The sequence below is a fragment of the Curcuma longa genome, chromosome 2 (assembly GCF_044706935.1).
Source record: "Curcuma longa cultivar G26 ecotype Majalengka, Jawa Barat chromosome 2, ITB_CL_G26_1.1, whole genome shotgun sequence".
NCBI lineage: Eukaryota > Viridiplantae > Streptophyta > Magnoliopsida > Zingiberales > Zingiberaceae > Curcuma > Curcuma longa.
In genome coordinates, this window is record NC_133862.1 from 9,253,286 (window position 1) to 9,270,813 (window position 17,528).

A 17,528-nucleotide genomic window follows, 5' to 3' on the forward strand; every position below is an offset into this window, starting at 1 on the left:
GAAAATTCATTTTAATAGAGATATTTTCTATCTTATAGTCTTATCTATGTATTTTTAATGTGAGATTTTGATTATAATCTTAATAATTCTTTCCTCAAATGAAGGACCACATTGGAAGCCCTCCTATCATTATTTATATGATCCAGATCTTCCTTACCTCTTTCATTTTTCTCAAGGATCTTCACATGACTTTATGCATATCATGATTTTGATATCAATTGTTATTGTAATGAAAATTATATATCTCTATAATGATATATTATTATCTACTTTAATCTAAGTTTTCATGATTTTCTTTTGAACTGTTTCTCAAAAGTCTCATTGAAGATATCTTTCATCTTATAACTCTATAATTTTCATATATTTTTAATATAAAATTTTGATAATAATCCCACCAATAAAGGATTGAGACAGCCGATCTTATCTGTCATCTTAATTCTCCAACTTTGATTTGCTTATTATTATTTTATTTTATTCGCTTGGCTTAATCTTTGTCGGTCTAGCTAAATGAATTAAATTAATCCGACTTAGATCAATGAACCTACTAAGATATAGGACAAACAGAAATTAATTGATAGATATTTTTTTATAAATTAAATAAAAATGATTCCTGCAAAAAATCTAAAAACTATTTTTTAAAAAAAATAAATGAAGACTTTGTCTTTTTGTTTATTATTATTATAATTATTATTTTAGTCTTCCGAATGGATGTCTTCTTCTCCTCGGGCATTAAAAATGACGATTGATGAGTTAGTTATAACGTGGCATAGTCTTTAAATATTAATTCTTCTTTTAACTTATCTTTAATGAAATGAGAATCAACTTTTTTTTATTTATGTGTTTTCTATCGATGAGTTGGGTGACTGATTTAATTAAAATAAATATCACTATTGATGAGCTAGCTCCAACGTGGCCTGGTCTTAAAATATTAATTATACTTTTAACTGCTCTTTAATAATGTTGATGGGCAATATATATATACTTTTTTAAAAAAATTATTTTCGTTTTAATTTTTTAATAAGAATCTAAATTAATTGAAACCTTGAACTAACCGTCCATGCTGATCAACATTTAAATTAAAATGAATAATCTAATAACTATTTTTTAATGTTTTATATGTATTTTTAAACATAATTTAAAGATTAAAAAATTTTCAGGTCAAAAGTTTTCGTTAATAAATGAGAATTTAGATGGTAACCTAAAAGTGGAAAATAAATATTTTAATCAGGAGTATTTTCATAATAAAATAAAATAAAATTTTAAATCATAGCAACAAATATTAATTAAATTAAAATCATAACTGATAAACATTAAGGTATTTTCCAATGTCAACTGCAAGCAATCATCCACCTGCAAATTATTGCTTCTCCTTTCTCCTCTCCTCCAAAGATAGCAGCCACATCCACAGCAAACAAACAACTTGTGCATCGATCGTTCCAACTTGCAGGCATGGAAGTAGCTTTGATGACTTCTGTGTCTTTCTTCCTGGGCCAGTTGGTGGTTAATCTCGTTCAACTTGACAAGAAAATCAAAGAATTGACTGATATTGAAGAAAAGATGGAGAAGCTCAAGGAGTTGTCAACAATTATTGACATGGTTATCCAAGACGTTGAGGCCTGCTTTGTTAGGGATGGCGCTGTGAAGAACTTGCTGAGGAAGCTCAAACACTTGGCCTACGATCTGGAGGATGTCGTGGATTACTACGACACCGAAGCTTTACGGATGCAAAGATCAAGAGAATATTGCAGGCCGGTGCGCGATTTCTTCTCTTGTAATAATAATCAGCTTGTATTTATGTGCAGGATGAGTGGCATGATAAAAGCAGTAACGAAGAATCTAGATTCTATTTTACTGCAAAGGTCAATTCTTCTTAATTTGCCACAAGACACTGTCCGGATGCCACCAAGTGCCTTCAGAGAGATCCACTCGCGCAATAGCTTGGCTGTTATAGGGAGAGAAAGAGAGAAGGAGAAGATTGTCAACATATTAACAGATGATGAAGGAAGCAGCAATGATACAATGAAGGTCATCGCCATCGTTGGGATGGGTGGCCTTGGGAAGACTACACTTGCTCGTCATGTTTTCAATGACGAGAGGGTGAAAGCTCATTTTGGAAAGCTTAGCATGTACTGGAAAGTTGTTGGAGCAGAATTTGATCCTACAAAGATAATGAAATCTGTTTTAGAACTGGCTACCGGTGCACCGGTCAACATCTCAGAACCAGAGTTAGTGAATGGGGAACTAGAAAAAGCCTTATCAAAGAAGAGATTTCTGCTCGTGTTGGATGATGTATGGAATGAAGATCAATTACAGTGGAGGACACTCGAAGCAGCATTAACATGTGGGGCAAGTGGAAGTAAAGTTTTAGTGACTACCCGTAGTCCAAAGGCCTCTTTGATCATGGGTTCAGTCAAAATCCACCAAATACAGCAGTTGTCTCGGGAGGATTGTTTGTCCTTGTTTCAGCAATTTGCTTTTGGAGACAAAGAACCAAATGAGAATTTGATAGAAATCGGTGGAAAGATTGTTAAGAAATGTGGTGGTGTGCCCTTGGCTGCCGTATCTCTTGGCAACACTCTCCATGGCATTCAAGATGAAACTTATTGGTCCTCAGTATTACACAGTCAAATATGGCAGCTCAGAGATGAGGACCAGAAATTCTTATCTGTGCTCAAGTTGAGCTACAATGCTCTCCCTCCACTGTCCAAGAAGTGCTTTGCATTTGGCTCCCTATTCTCAAAGAACTGTGTGATGAAAAGGGATGAGTTGATTCAGTTGTGGACAGCAAATGGTTTCGTATGTTCAGAAGGGAATTTTGATGCTGAAACAGTTGGCAATCGCATCTTTGATGATCTAGTATTGAGGTCATTCTTTCTCTCTGTACCTTCCAAGAACTACGATGATGATGGTCGTCATATAACCGAGTGCACAATGCATGATTTGATGCATGACCTGGCACGATCAGTATCTGAAGATGAATATTACACTCGCGAAGATTATGAGGCAAAAAAGGATATTCAAAAGAGAACATATCATTTGAGCATATACGGTGTTAAAAGATTATCAAGCATTTCTCAGGTCGAATTCAATAAGTCATTGTGTTTGCGCACCCTGGTAATGGCAAATTGTGGGTTAAATTCGAAGGCCTGGAAACAGTTTCAACTCATCTTTTCAGAATTGAAATTCTTGCGGGTGTTAGATTTACAGCATAATGGCATCTCCGAGGTTCCAACATCTGTAGGAAATTTGATACATTTGAGGTACCTTGACTTATCTTATAATGCAATTAAAGTTCTACCTGACACCATAACTCTTCTACAAAATTTGGAGTATCTCAATCTCCAATGGAATTGGGGCCTTCGAGAGTTACCAAAAAAACTGAGGAATATGCAAAGCCTTCGGCATCTCTGTTGTGAGTCTCGTAAATTGACTCACATGCCCTCTGGGTTATCACAATTGACTAGTCTTCAAAGTTTATCTTGCTTTGTTGCTGGGAATAAAACTGGCTCATGCTCAATTACAGAACTTGAGGATTTGAAGCTTCACGGAGAAATGAAAATTAGGTTTTCTCAAAATTATAGGAATTACTCTTGTGATGGAAGAAAAATTTTGAAGAATAAAGATTTTAATGAACTATCCTTATCTTTTAATTATTCAGTCACTTATGACAAGAGCATGTTGGATGATCTTTGCCCCAACACGAGTTTAAAGAAGTTGACGATATCCAATTATGGAAGCCGACAATTTCCCACCTGGTTGATAGAGTCGCAGTTACCAAATTTGGTTAAACTCAACTTAATACAGATGCCTAATTTAGAGGAATGGTCAGAGTTTGATGGTGTCGATGAGTTATTCCCTTCACTGAAGATACTGGAGATTTGCAATTGTCCAAAACTGAAAAACATGCCAAGGCTTCCAAGAATTGAATTTCTTAAGCTACATGACTGCAGTGAGAGCTTACTCTCAGGAGTTGGAAGAATGACTTCTCTTTCTCATCTCATACTGTATGATATGAAGGGCATGACATCTCTTCCAACTGGCTGCTTAAGAAACCTCACATCCTTGACGAAATTGGAAATTTTAAGCTGCGATGAACTCCAATTTCTTCCTTGGGATGAAATACAGCTCCTAACAATGGTTCACTCGTTGACCATCGAGTTCATTGTTGAATAATAAACTTAAATTTTTTGTTTATTAACTAGAGAATATTCCTAGAGCATATTCTTGACATCTTTTCATGAAGAATTACCTATGTGTCTCTTAAAGAGTCACTTCTATTTGTATAAATAAGCCTTTGTAGTTGACATTTGAAGCTGTTTGCTATTCTTTTTTTTTTTTTTTTTTTTTTGCAGAAGAATAGATTTATTAAGAAAAAGAAGAGATTCATCAAGAGGCTAAATTAGTTGAATTTATAATTAATTGAAATATTGGGCTAGCTGTCAGTATTGACAATATTAAAATTGAAGTGAATAATCTTATAGCTATTTTTTTCCTCTTGCAATTTTTAATAATTTATTTTTCAATAATTTAGAGATCTAAAATGTTCAGCTAAGAGGTTTTCATCAATAATTGAGGGATTTAAATGATAATTTAAAAATAAAAAATAGATATTTTAATCATCAATTTTCATCCACACTTTTCCATTTGCATTCACATTTTAAAGATGAAAATATTCAGATAAGGGATAGATTCACTAATATTTCATTTACAATGGAGTCTCTTTCGATCCACCCACCACTTTTCCTTTAAAAATTTTCCAACATGATATGATATGTCGACCATACATATGATGTTTTCCATCATTTAGTTTGATAGACCTTTCATTGCATTAATGTAATTATTGAATTTTGTTGTTGTTGTTGTTGTGTGATCAATATTACAGAAACTAATTTGCTAATAATTTAATTATCTCCATTAATTGTAGCTGTTATAGTGATCAAGAATTTCAAATCTGTGGACCATTTGATAGGTTCTTCAGACTCTATCCTACAAGAATTGATAGGTAATATATATACAAAAGCATCTGGTTGAATAAAGTAGATGACAAATGAAACTTACAAGACGACATATATACACTCACAAAAAGCTAAGGGGGCATTTACGAATTATACATCACTGTCGAAGATGCCTAAAATTCTGTTGTTTTAAGCTAATTAAGATTTCCTTCTCGAGCTGTTGTCTTTTTTTTCTTCTTCTTCTTAATTAGATTATTTCATAAAAACATAAATTAAATGATCATGCTTTACATAATGCTTTAATTAAGCTTATAACAAATTAATAGTCTGGATTTATCTACTCAAAATATAAATTTTAATTTTAAAGTCAATTTCAACTTTCATTCATTGATACATCCTGATTAATTTTTCATAAAACAATATTGATTCTTTAAGACCCAATATCCAACATGTAAAATCATGGATACTGTTGTTCATAATGGTAACAACAAGCACTTAATCAATCTTTTTGTTAGCAATTTGTTAATCCAACCACCTTGTCATTTATGTCGGATGGGTCAATCCAATCGGATGGGCCAATCCAATCGGTTAGTCAATTAAGTTAGTTGGTTTGAGTTGGAGCATCTCACCCTACCAAATATTTAAAAAGAGAAAATATTTTATGTATACGTAGAAAATAAAATAAATTTCCATGTTTCAATGATATATTTAAATAGTAAAAAATTTAAAAATAAATTATTTTAATAATAACAAATATTCACACGTAACTATCATGGTAGCTAGAAGTTAGACTAATCTATTGATGCTTTTAATGATCCATTTAATATATCCACTAATCAAATTGAAAGCAATCGTCCACTTGCAAATGATAATAATTGATAGCTATTTTTTTTCTCTTCCAATTTTTAATAATTTTATTTATCTTTAAATAAAATTTTAAAGATTGAAAATTTTGTCAAGGTTTTCATCAATAAATGAGCTATTTAAATGGTAATTTAAAATTAAAAAATAAATATTTTAATCAGGAGTGTTTTTATAATAAAATAAAAATTTTAGAAATATTTTGCCATTAATCAAATGTTGTGACATTAAAGTATTTTTAAATTATTAAAAAAACATAGCGACATTAAAATATATCGTTCTGTTTTCCACGTAAAATAATCCCGACAGAAAAATTATATATATTTTAAAAGTATTGTAATGGTTATCCCTTTTATTTTAAAAGAATATTTAATTTTTTTAATTAAAAAAATTCTTTTGTTAGAGATATCTCTTAATAATGTAATAGTATTTTTATTTGTTCAAATAATTGAATTTTGGCCCCTTTTTTTGTAAAAAAAATGTTACCTATAGTCAAAGATATTTTGAATATGTACAAAAGTAATTTTTTATGCATTTCTAAATTATTCACTTCATGTAAATAAGTTTCAATTTCCTAAGGACTCGCTGAACTATTTAATATCCGATCTGAATAGAATAAGATATGTATTTATATATATATATACACGATTCCGGCCGAATCGCGGCCGGTCTCCGGCCGTGATTCGGCTGGATTCTGGCCGATTTCCGCTGAAAGCGCCGAACAGATCCTCTGTCGCGTTTCTGGCCGGATTCCGGCCACAATCCGGCCGGAATCCGATGCCAATGTGTGCGCCGTCGAGTTGCGCTTCCAACGAGTCCGAAATTGCGGCCAACGGTGATCGGACGGCGACGAACGACGACGATGAACGAAGGGAGGTCGGCTGTCGCGCACGCTGTCGCGCGGCGTTTGTCGCGCGGCAGATCACTTCTCATATATATGGAATTTGATCTGCCGCGCGACAAATCCCTGCGCACCCGTCCGCGACTCCGGCTTCTCCTCCGACGTTCGCCGTTTCTCCGCCACTGTTCACCGTCGTCCGGCCACCAACGACAGCCAGACCGGATGCGTTGGAAGGCCAACTCGCCGGTGCTCCGGTCGGGCCCGGATTCCAGCCGGATTGTGGCCGGAATCCGACCGAAATCCGGCCAGAAACGCGACAGAGCATCTGTTGGGCGATTCCTGCTGAAATTGGCCGGAATCCGGCCGAATCGTGGCCGGAGACCGGCCGCGGTTGACGCGCCCGGCGCCGGCGCGTCGACCGCGGCCGGTCTCCGGCCGTGATTCTGCCGGATTCCGGCCGATTTCCGCTGAAAGCGCCGAACAGATCCTCTGTCACGTTTCTGGTCGGATTCCGGCCGGATTCCGGCCACAATCCGGCCGGATTCCGGCCACAATCCGGCCGGAATCCGATGCCAATGTGTGCTATATATATATGTAATTATAGACGATCTGGGCTGAGCATTCGGTTAAAACCGAACCGAACCGAACCGAATAAACCGAAAACCGAATAAATCGATTTTTTTCAAACCAACCGAACCGACCGAATTTTCCAATAAAAACCGAATAAACCGAACCGATATTTTATCGGTTAATTCGGTTTTTAACCGAATTAACCGAATTTTTTAAATATTATAAAAATTTTATTAATTAATTAGGGATTTATAAATTTAGTTATTTAAAATTATAAATTATTTTTTAAAATTTGAATAATTCGGTTTATTCGGTTTATTCGGTTTAACCGAATAATAAACTTTAAAACCGAAACCGAACCGAATTAACCGAATTAACCGATTTTTATAGAAAAAATAACTGAATTTCCGAAATAACCGAACCGAATTTTTTAATTCGGTCGGTTCGGTCGGTTTATTCGGTTTAACCGAATTGTTGCTCACCCCTATAGACGATAATAGGATATTTAGATAGAGGATAAATACTTTGTGGAATATGAGGATGGAGATAGAAATAAAATGAAAAGAAGGATGAGGATGAGGATGAGGATGAGGATGAGATGAAGATAATCCTTATTAATAATTAAATAAAAAGAAAGACTGAAGTAAAAAAGAAATAAGAGGAATACGAGGATGAGATAGAAATAAAATGAGAATGAAAATGTTGAGGAAAATAATCCTCATTCTCATTTTATTTATTATTTTCATCGGAAATAAAAAAAAGAAAGACCGAAAGAAGTCCTCGCCCGGCAAATTATTGCTTTCCGCTCAATTATTGCTCTTGCTTCTCCTTTCTCCTCCAAATCCTCTCCTCCAAAGGTTGTAGCCACATCCACAGCAAACAAACAACTTGTGCATCGTTCTAACTTGCAAGCATGGAAGTAGCTTTGGCGACTGTAAAAGCAGGTTCCACTGTGGCTAGCTTCCTGGCTAAGGCCTCCGACCTTGGCAAGAAACTCAAAGAATTTATTGATATTGAAGAAAAGATGAAGGATCTCAAGAAGTTTCAAGCAATTATCGATGCGGTGATCCAAAATGTGGAGGCCTCCTCTGTGACGAATGCCGGTGTGAAGGAGTTGCTGAGGGACCTCAAACACTTGGCCTACGATCTGGAGGATGTTGTGGATTACTACGACACCGAAGCTTTACGGAAGCAAAGATCAAGGGCATATTCCCGGCCGGTGCGCGATTTCTTCTCTCCTAATAATAATCAACTTGTATTTAAGAGCAGGATAAGTGGCATGATAACAGAAGTAACGGAGAATCTAGATTCTATTTTGCGGCAAAAGGCCACCCTTGAAAATTTGCTGCAAGGCACTGTCCGGATGCCACCAACTGCTTATAGAGAGTTCCACTCGTGCAATAGCTTGGCTGTTATAGGGAGAGAAACAGAGAAGGAGAAGATTGTCAACATGTTAACAGGTGATGAAGGAAGCAGCAATGATACAATGAAGGTCATCGCCATTGTTGGGATGGGTGGCCTTGGGAAGACTACACTTGCTCGTCATGTTTTCAATGACGAGAGGGTGAAAGCTTATTTTGGAAAGCTTAGCATGTACTGGAAAGTTGTTGGAGCAGAATTTGATCCTACAAAGATAATGAAGTCTGTTTTAGAAATGGCTACCTGTGCACCGGTCAACATCTCAGAACCAGAGTCAGTGAGGAGGGAATTAGAAAAAGCCTTATCAGAGAAGAGATTTCTGCTCGTGTTGGATGATGTATGGAATGAAGATCAATTCCACTGGAGGGCACTCGAAGCAGCATTAACATGTGGGGCAAGTGGAAGTAAAGTTTTAGTGACTACCCGTAGTCAAGAGGTCTCTTCGATCATGGGTTCATCAAATATCCATCAAATACAGCAATTATCCTGGAAGGATTGTTTGTCCTTGTTTCAGCAATTTGCTTTTGGAGATGAAGAACCAAATGAGAATTTGATGGAAATCGGTGGAAAGATTGTTGAGAAATGTGGTGGTGTGCCCTTGGCTGCCGTATCTCTTGGCAGCATGCTCCATAGCACTCGACATGAAACTTATTGGTCCTCAGTATTGAACAGCGAGGTATGGCAGCTTAGAGATGAGGACCAGAAATTCTTAGCTGTGCTGAAGTTAAGCTACGACGCTCTTCCTCCACTGTCAAAGAAGTGCTTTGCGTTTGGCTCCCTATTCCCAAAGAACTATCCGATGGAAAAGGATCACTTGATTCAGTTGTGGACAGCAAATGGTTTCTTATGTTCAGAAAGGAATTTTGATGTTGAAACAGTTGGCAACCGCATCTTTGATGATCTAGTATTGAGGTCATTCTTTCTCTCTGCACCTTTCGAGAACTGCGATGATGATGGCCGTCGTGTTACCGAGTGTACAATGCACGATTTGATGCATGACCTGGCACGATCAGTATCTGAAGATGAATATTACAATTTCAAAGACATGCAGGTAAAGAATATTCAAAAGAGAACATATTATTTGAGCATAGACGATGGTGAAAGATTATCAAATGACATTTCTCAAGCCAAATTCAAGAAGTCATGGTGCTCACGCACCCTGCCATTGATATATTGTGGGTCATATCAAGAGATATTCAAGAAGTCATTGTGCTTGCGCACCCTGCAACTGATATGTCCTCTTGGGTCGTATCTGAAGACCAGCTGCAAACAGCTTCAACTCATCTTTTCAGAATTGAAATTCTTGCGGGTGTTAGATTTACATCATAATGGCATCTCCGAGGTTCCAAGATCTGTAGGAAATTTGATACATTTGAGGTACCTTAACTTATCTCATAATTACATTAAAGTTTTACCTGGTGTAGGAAATTTGATACATTTGAGGTACCTTGACTTATCTTATAATGCAATTAAAGTTCTACCTGGCACCATAACTCTTCTCCAAAATTTGCAATATCTCAATCTCCAAGGGAATTGGGAAGTTCAAGAGTTACCAAAAAATTTGAGGAATATGCAAAGCCTTCGGTATCTCCGTTGTGATTCTGATAAATTGACTCACATGCCCCCTGGGTTATCTCAATTGACTAGTCTTCGAAGTTTATCTTGCTTTGTTGTTGGGAATAAAACTGGGTCATGCTCAATTACAGAACTTGAGGATTTGAGGCTTCACGGAGAAATGGAAATTAGTTTTTCTAAAAATTATATGAATTATTCTTGTGGTGGAAGAAAAATTCTGAAGAATAAAGATTTTAATGAATTATCCTTATTCTTTAATAAATCAGACACTTATGACAAGAGCATGCTGGATGATCTTTGCCCCAACACGAGTTTAAAGAAGTTGAAGATATCCTCTTATGGAAGCCGACAATTTCCAACATGGTTGATGGAGTCACAGTTACCGTATTTAGTTGAAGTTAGTCTCTACAATTGTGATTGTTGTGAACATGTTCCTCATTTTGGAAATCTCCAATTTCTTAGAGAGCTTGTCATAGACGGCATGCGTGGCGTGAAACAGTTGGGTGCTGAGTTCCATGGGCATGGATTGATCAGGGGCTTTCCTTCCCTCCAAGAACTGATGTTGCGTTCGATGACTAATTTAGAGGAATGGTCAGAGTCTGATGGTGTTGATGAGTTGTTCCCTTTACTGAAGAGACTGGAGATTTGCAATTGTCCAAAATTGAAAAACATGCCAAGGCTTCCAAGAATTGAATTTCTTGAGCTAGATGACTGCAGTGAAAGCTTACTCTCAAGCGTTGGAAGAATGGCTTCTCTTTCTCATCTCATACTGTTTGATATGAAGGGCATGGCATCTCTTCCAACTGGCTGCTTAAGAAACCTCACATCCTTGATGAAATTGGAAATTATATGTTGCCATGAACTCCAATTTCTTCCATGGGATGAAATGCAGCTCCTAACAATGGTTCACTCGTTGACCATCGAGAAATGTGACAATTTGACATCCGTCCCGTTAGAAGTACTGGGACGGCTCAGCGCTCTTCGATATCTCTGTTTTAGAAATCGTAACAGCAATATACTGCAGCCAGAAATACTTGTACAAATCCTGAATTCACTGCATGAGTTCGAGATTCAGATTTGTGGCAAGAATGTGAATTTATGCGGGCAATTACAACACTTACACATGCTCCGACAATTGTGGATATGTGGTTCGCATCAATTTTATTCTGGATTTGCATACAGACACAGAATGAAATTATGTATTTGTTGTTGTGATGAATTAGAATCCTTGACGACAGCAGCACCATCGACCAGTGTGCTAGAAGAGCTACATATATGGAATATCCCCAACCTCACCATCTTACCTGAATGGCTACAACATCTCAGGTCACTCCGTGAACTATATATCAGCAAGTGCCCCCAATTAGGATCGCTTCCAAGGTGTCTACAGGACCTCCGTTCGCTGCGTTTTTTGTACATTGATGAGTGTTGCCTACAATTGGAAAGAAGATGTAAAAGGGAGACAGGCGAAGATTGGCCCAACATTTCTCATGTGCCAAATATTCGTATTTATCCAAAAGGTACAACTGAAATCAGCAGTCAGTTAAACATTCAAAGTTTGATAAATAGAAAAAGATAATTATTCCTTTTACTCAAGTAATTATTATTGCAGTTTTGCGGATTTGTTATTTTCAAAAAAAAATCCTATTACTTAGGCAATTAATACAGACTAAATGTAGAAAAAAGAAAAACATTTATCTCATTTTCATGAATAACATACAGAATGCATGCATGATCCTATTTCATTCTCACCGTATTTCTTTTCCCAAGAATCATTATTTATTACTAGCTGAGAAATGATTTTACATTATTTGAGTTTTAGATGTATGCTATTATGATTTTATATCCCATCGTTTAGTTTGATAGACGTTTCATTGCATCAATGTACGTAATTATTGAATTTGTTATTGTTGTTGTTTTGTGATCAATCGCTCTTGCTAATTTGCTAATAATATAATTATCTCCATTATATTGTCTTACTGTTATTTTTGTAGAGATTGATGAAGCTTCTTCTGCAGAAGAGATTGATGAAGCTCAATTCTGTGGTGCATTGGATAGGTTCTTCAAAATCAATCCCAGAAGATTAAGAGGTAAGATACAATATAAGATGCTTCTTCCTTGGTCTACAATGTGATTATTTATTTAAAAAATAATGGAGTGTTCAAATTTATCCACAGAGACATAATTGCAATCGTCAACGAGGAAGCAGAGCAATTCGTTCTACGCGATCTTGGGCTGGTTGTCAGGAGTTTTACTAAATATTTATTTCTTTTAAATTTGCTTTATGCATAATTAGAATTATATTGTTGAAAACCAAAGATATGTAATTAGCAGTGGAATTGTTTTGAAAATAAAATTGTTGTCGAACTTTTTACTACTTTTATTGCTTCTTGTGAGTGTAATATCAATCGATAACTATTTTGATTGAATTGATGAATTCAATCGGTTTGATTGAATCAATAACTATTTTTATCAAAAAGATATTCTAGCCCATGCCAATATATTTTAATTTTTAAAATTATCTTTATTTTTTGGCACTGTTATAACAGTAACAAAATCATAATTGATACAATATAAATATTTCATATCTATTCAACACTAGTCAATATTAATCAACACTAATAATATTTATTTTATAAAACTACAATTCATAATTGTTGTAATATGAATACTTCATCTCTAATCAACACTATAAATGTTAATCAACAAATCCATATCATATTATAATAGCTACGAATTAAAAGTAGTACTAGAAGATAAATAATTTATTTCTGAGCAATACTAATCAGTATTAAATTATATCAATTATTGGATCATAACTATTATAATTATGTAACAACTATGGAATAATAATTCCTATAATTATGTAATAATTACTGAATTATAGTTGTTATAAATCTATAGCAACTATGATCTTCAAGTAACTATACTAATGAAAAAAAAAAGAGTGATTTCGAAAAGTTACATAAACGGGCATCCTTTTAATAATAAATAAAAAAAAGATCTGTTTTCATGATTCTAAGAGAAAAAAAAGATCCTTTTGAGTTTTGCTCTTAGTTAGATAAGGAAATTGATCTAAGTTGGATGAGCTAAATATGTTGACAAGTCGATAGAACGGTCTCCATACAACACGCATGAATATGATTGGTACTGAAAGATTACTACACATATTAAACAGCTATTTGTGTGCTTCACAGTTCATAACTACCTACCAAACTATACTTGATGCACAGAAGGCATTAGCTCAACACGAATTTGATGCTGCACCGCATGCCAGCCAAAATCAGTTTACTAGGGCACCCATACTTTCATAATATGATATGGTTGCAATTTTGTAGAGGATTTCAAACTAAGATGGTCCAGGTGGGCCTTGAGGATACTGATTCCCTGAAGACGGCGGTGGCAGCGCCGGAGGATGTGAGGCCATCATTGGTGGGTAAGGAGCATACGCTGTTGCTGGTAAGGTGGCGGCGGCGCCATGTACCCATATGGTGGGTAATATGGTGGAAACTGCCCCTGCAAATGCGAAGGAGCCATAATTGTGCCCCTGATGGTTTGGCAGTTGCTGCTCCAGTTGCATCTCTGATCCGCTCTTGTTATCACCTCCCTCTTGCGAGGGGATTACAGCACCCATCCTTTGAGGATCCATGGAGGGGTAGAATGTTCGTGCAGCTTGTGGCGGCGCAGGAATGTAGAAATAGTTAAGGGGTGGCTGAGTGTGGTTCTCAGTTCCAGGCGGAAGAGGCTGGTGGTTGCTCTGCTGATGAGACACGACTGACCTTGGAAGCATACCTGCGTGAAACACAGCTCCTTGCCTAGCAGCATGCATCATCGTCCTGCATCTCTACCTCTGGTTTTGGGGCCTGAGGCCGCCCCCACATCAGCTTCAATCGAACACCCTTTATGACCAGCTTGTTAGAGAGCTCCTCTGCAGCTCTTTCAGCTGCTTCTCTTGTGGTGTAAGTCACAAATGCGCATGCTCTCTGAAGCACCATTCTGATGGATTCTATCTCACCATGGACATAGAAGTTATCTCTCAGATCCTGTTCAGCGACTCATGCATCAAGTCCGCCAACATAAAGAGTCTTTATACTCTCATCGTCTGGAGGATTTAGAGAGGGCATTTCCCCAGCCTTGCTTAGAAGTTTCATAGCAACAGGGTAATTCATTCTGCATGTGAAAGAAAAGATCATCTTTAGTAGGTAGTCTCAATTCGACAGGTTCATTCACTCTATATAGTATAAGGGAAAAAAAATAGCCAAATAACTAGAATTCTATATTATAATAATAATAATAATAATAATAATCTCCCGTCACACAAAACTCGAAATACTATGTTCCTTGTTTGTTCTCAAACTAAAAAATTAAAATTTAAAACCATCTTTTCCTTAAGAAACCATAAGTAAACAACATTTATATCTTATTGTTCTACATCAGACATTTCGAAAAATGGGGCGAGTATACGAGTAAGATCTTAATAAAGGTGACAAAAACTAAAAGCGACTAGAGAACTTGTTTTCTCCGGATGACATGTGCAAACCGGGTTCAACCATGATGCATCTACTAAACCCAATTGGTTTGGTCTCTAGTTCTCTAGCTATCCAGTTGAACCAGAAGATTTGGTTAGGTTTTGAAAGCATCGGTTAAAAGAACATAGACAACAGTTACTGTAACACGCTCCTAATTAGAGCAAACCAGTGAAATGAACTCTTAATAATGCGGAAGCAAAGAAGCCATTGGAACTAAATATGGGCTTCACTGACTAGCACATCTGCTTATGTGCTATAAATATAGGCCTGTGTGCATGACAGATAGAGAAAAGGTTCAATTTTGCTATTTAATATGCATGATGATTTCAGTTATAAAGAGGAGTGCATAGTATTTTAAATTGAGATTAAAATTTTAGACTAAATCGGGATCAAGTTTACTAAAATCATTAAACAGAATCAGGTTGGTTCACTTGGTTCACCAATCAAACGATCTCTGATTTAATCCACATCAGTTTTGTTTGATTTGTCTTCCTAAAATGAAACTTTTCATCTATTCTTTTTTGCCAAAACTTGCTTCCATCATGAATCAAACCTAGTTAGTTTAATTTGGTTCAAAACTGATCTATAATAATAATAATAATAATAATAATAATAATAATAATAATAATTTTCTCGTGTCTTACATAAATCCTCATGATTTTATTTTTAATATTTTCTTAGAAGTCTCATTCTGAGATATCTTTTATCTTATAATCTAATGATCTTTTTCATGTATTTTCAATATGGGACTTTGATTGCAATTCTAATAATTCTCCACTCAAATAAAAGACCACACTATGAGCCCTTATACTATTAATTTCATGGTCGGATCTCCCCTATCTTTTATTTTTCTCAAGGATCTCTACATGACTCTACATAGATCATGATTCTGATATCAATTGTTATTGCAATGAAAGTCGTATATCTTTACAATTCCACAATGATACGTTATTATTCATTTTGAGTCTAAGTCATCGTGGTTTTATTTTAAGCTTTTCTCAAAAGATCTCATTTTATCTTATAACTCTACGATCTTTTTTTAAATATATTTTCAAGATAAAATTTTGATACCAATCCCAACAATAAAGTATTGAGATGGCTTAGTCGGTCTACCTAATATGATTTATCATCTTTTGACTTGCTTATTATTATTTTATTTTATTCGCTTGGCTTAATCTCTTTTACTGGTCTAGCTAAATGAATTAAATTAATCAGCTGACTTAGATCAATTGGCCGGCCTACTGAACATGAACGCATAAGATATAGGACAAACAGAAATTCTTGATAGATTTTTTTAAAAAATAAATCTAAAAATCTAAAAACTATTTTAAAAAATAAATAGAGACTTTATGTTTTTATTTATTATTAATATAATTATTATTTTAGTCTTTCCCAATGGATGCCTTCTTCTTCTCAAACATTAAAAATGACTTTTGATGAGCTAGTTCCAACGTGGCATAGTCTTAAAATATTAATTCTTCTTTTAACTTCTCTTTAACCAACATTATTGCTTCTCCTTTCCCCTCAGGTATTGTTTTTGCTTCTCCTTTCTCCTCTCCTCCAAAGCTTGAAAGCTTGTAGCCACATCCACAGCAAACAAACAACTTGTGCATCGTTCCAACTCGCAGGCATAGCTATGGAAGTAGCTTTGGCGAGTTCTGCGGCTCGCTTTCTGGGCCAGAGGGTAGCTGATCTTCTCCAACTCGATAAGAAACTCAAAGAATTGACTGATATTAAAGGAAAGATGGAGAAGCTCAAGGAGTTGTCAACAATTATTGACATGGTGATCAAAGATGTTGAGCCGGCCTGCTCTATGAGGGATGATGCCGTGAAGAAGTTGTTGAGGAAGCTCAAACACTTGGCCTACGATCTGGAGGATGCTGTGGATTACTACGACACCGAAGCTTTACGGAAGCAAAGATCAAGAGCATATTCCAGGCCGGTGCGCGATTTCTTCTCTTCTAATAATAATCAACTTGTATTTAAGAGCAGGATAGGTGGCATGATAAAAGCAGTAATGGAGAGTCTAAATTCTATTTTGCTGCAAAAGTCCATCCTTGAAAATTTGCCGCAAGGCACTGTCCGGATGTCACCAAGTGCTTATAGAGAGATCCACTCGCACAATAGCTTGGCTGTTCTAGGGAGAGAATTAGAGAAGGAGATGATTGTCAACATGTTAACAGATGATGAAGGAAGCAGCAATGATACCATGAAGGTCATCGCCATCGTTGGGATGGGTGGTCTTGGGAAGACTACACTTGCTCGTCATGTTTTCAACGACGAGAGGGTGAAAGCATACTTTGAAAATTTTAGTATGTGGAAAGTTGTTGGAGCAGAATTTGATCCTACAAAGATAATGAAGTCTGTTTTAGAACTGACTACCGGTGCACCGGTCAATATCTCAGAACCAGAGTTAGTGAGGGGGGAACTAAAAAAAGTCTTATCAGAGAAGAGATTTCTGCTCGTGTTGGATGATGTATGGAATGAAGATCAATTACAGTGGAGGGCATTGAAAGCGGGCTTAGCATGTGGTGATATGGGTTGTGAACGTCAAAATCATATTGAACGCCCCCATTTCATCACCATGCTTACCTGGAATGAAGATCAAGAGGCGTGCAATTAATTCAGCACCAAGAAAAGAGGATGACTCTTCGCATATGCCAAATAATACAATGCAACCTTTTGTTTCCTCTCCCTAGTTGCATGTACGTACTTAATGGGACTTAAATGCATTAGCAACAGATAACATGTATTTAAGGATATGTAATGGTTGAATAG

General features: G+C 36.1%; 2 protein-coding genes and 1 pseudogene across 2 annotated transcripts in view; 2 read left to right on the plus strand and 1 right to left on the minus strand.

Annotated features, from left to right (window-relative positions):
* Window positions 1–1,449: 1,449 nt before the first annotated feature.
* Window positions 1,450–12,598, plus strand: LOC141821557 (uncharacterized). Its single transcript, XM_074708946.1, is given in 4 exon segments — window positions 1,450–4,157; window positions 7,990–11,741; window positions 12,216–12,311; window positions 12,399–12,598. Coding segments are annotated over 4 exon segments (6,564 nt in total). The 3' UTR covers window positions 12,407–12,598.
* Window positions 12,599–13,570: 972 nt separating this feature from the next.
* On the minus strand, window positions 13,571–14,390 carry LOC141821558 (zinc finger CCCH domain-containing protein 49-like; annotated as a pseudogene).
* Window positions 14,391–16,322: 1,932 nt separating this feature from the next.
* The window catches only part of LOC141821559 (putative disease resistance protein RGA4), a 28,425-nt gene continuing 27,219 nt past the window's right edge, over window positions 16,323–17,528 (plus strand). Inside the window, exon 1 of the mRNA XM_074708948.1 lies at window positions 16,323–17,269. Within this exon, the coding sequence (XP_074565049.1) occupies window positions 16,387–17,269 (883 nt within the window). The 5' untranslated portion in view covers window positions 16,323–16,386. The remainder of the gene's footprint in view (window positions 17,270–17,528) is intronic.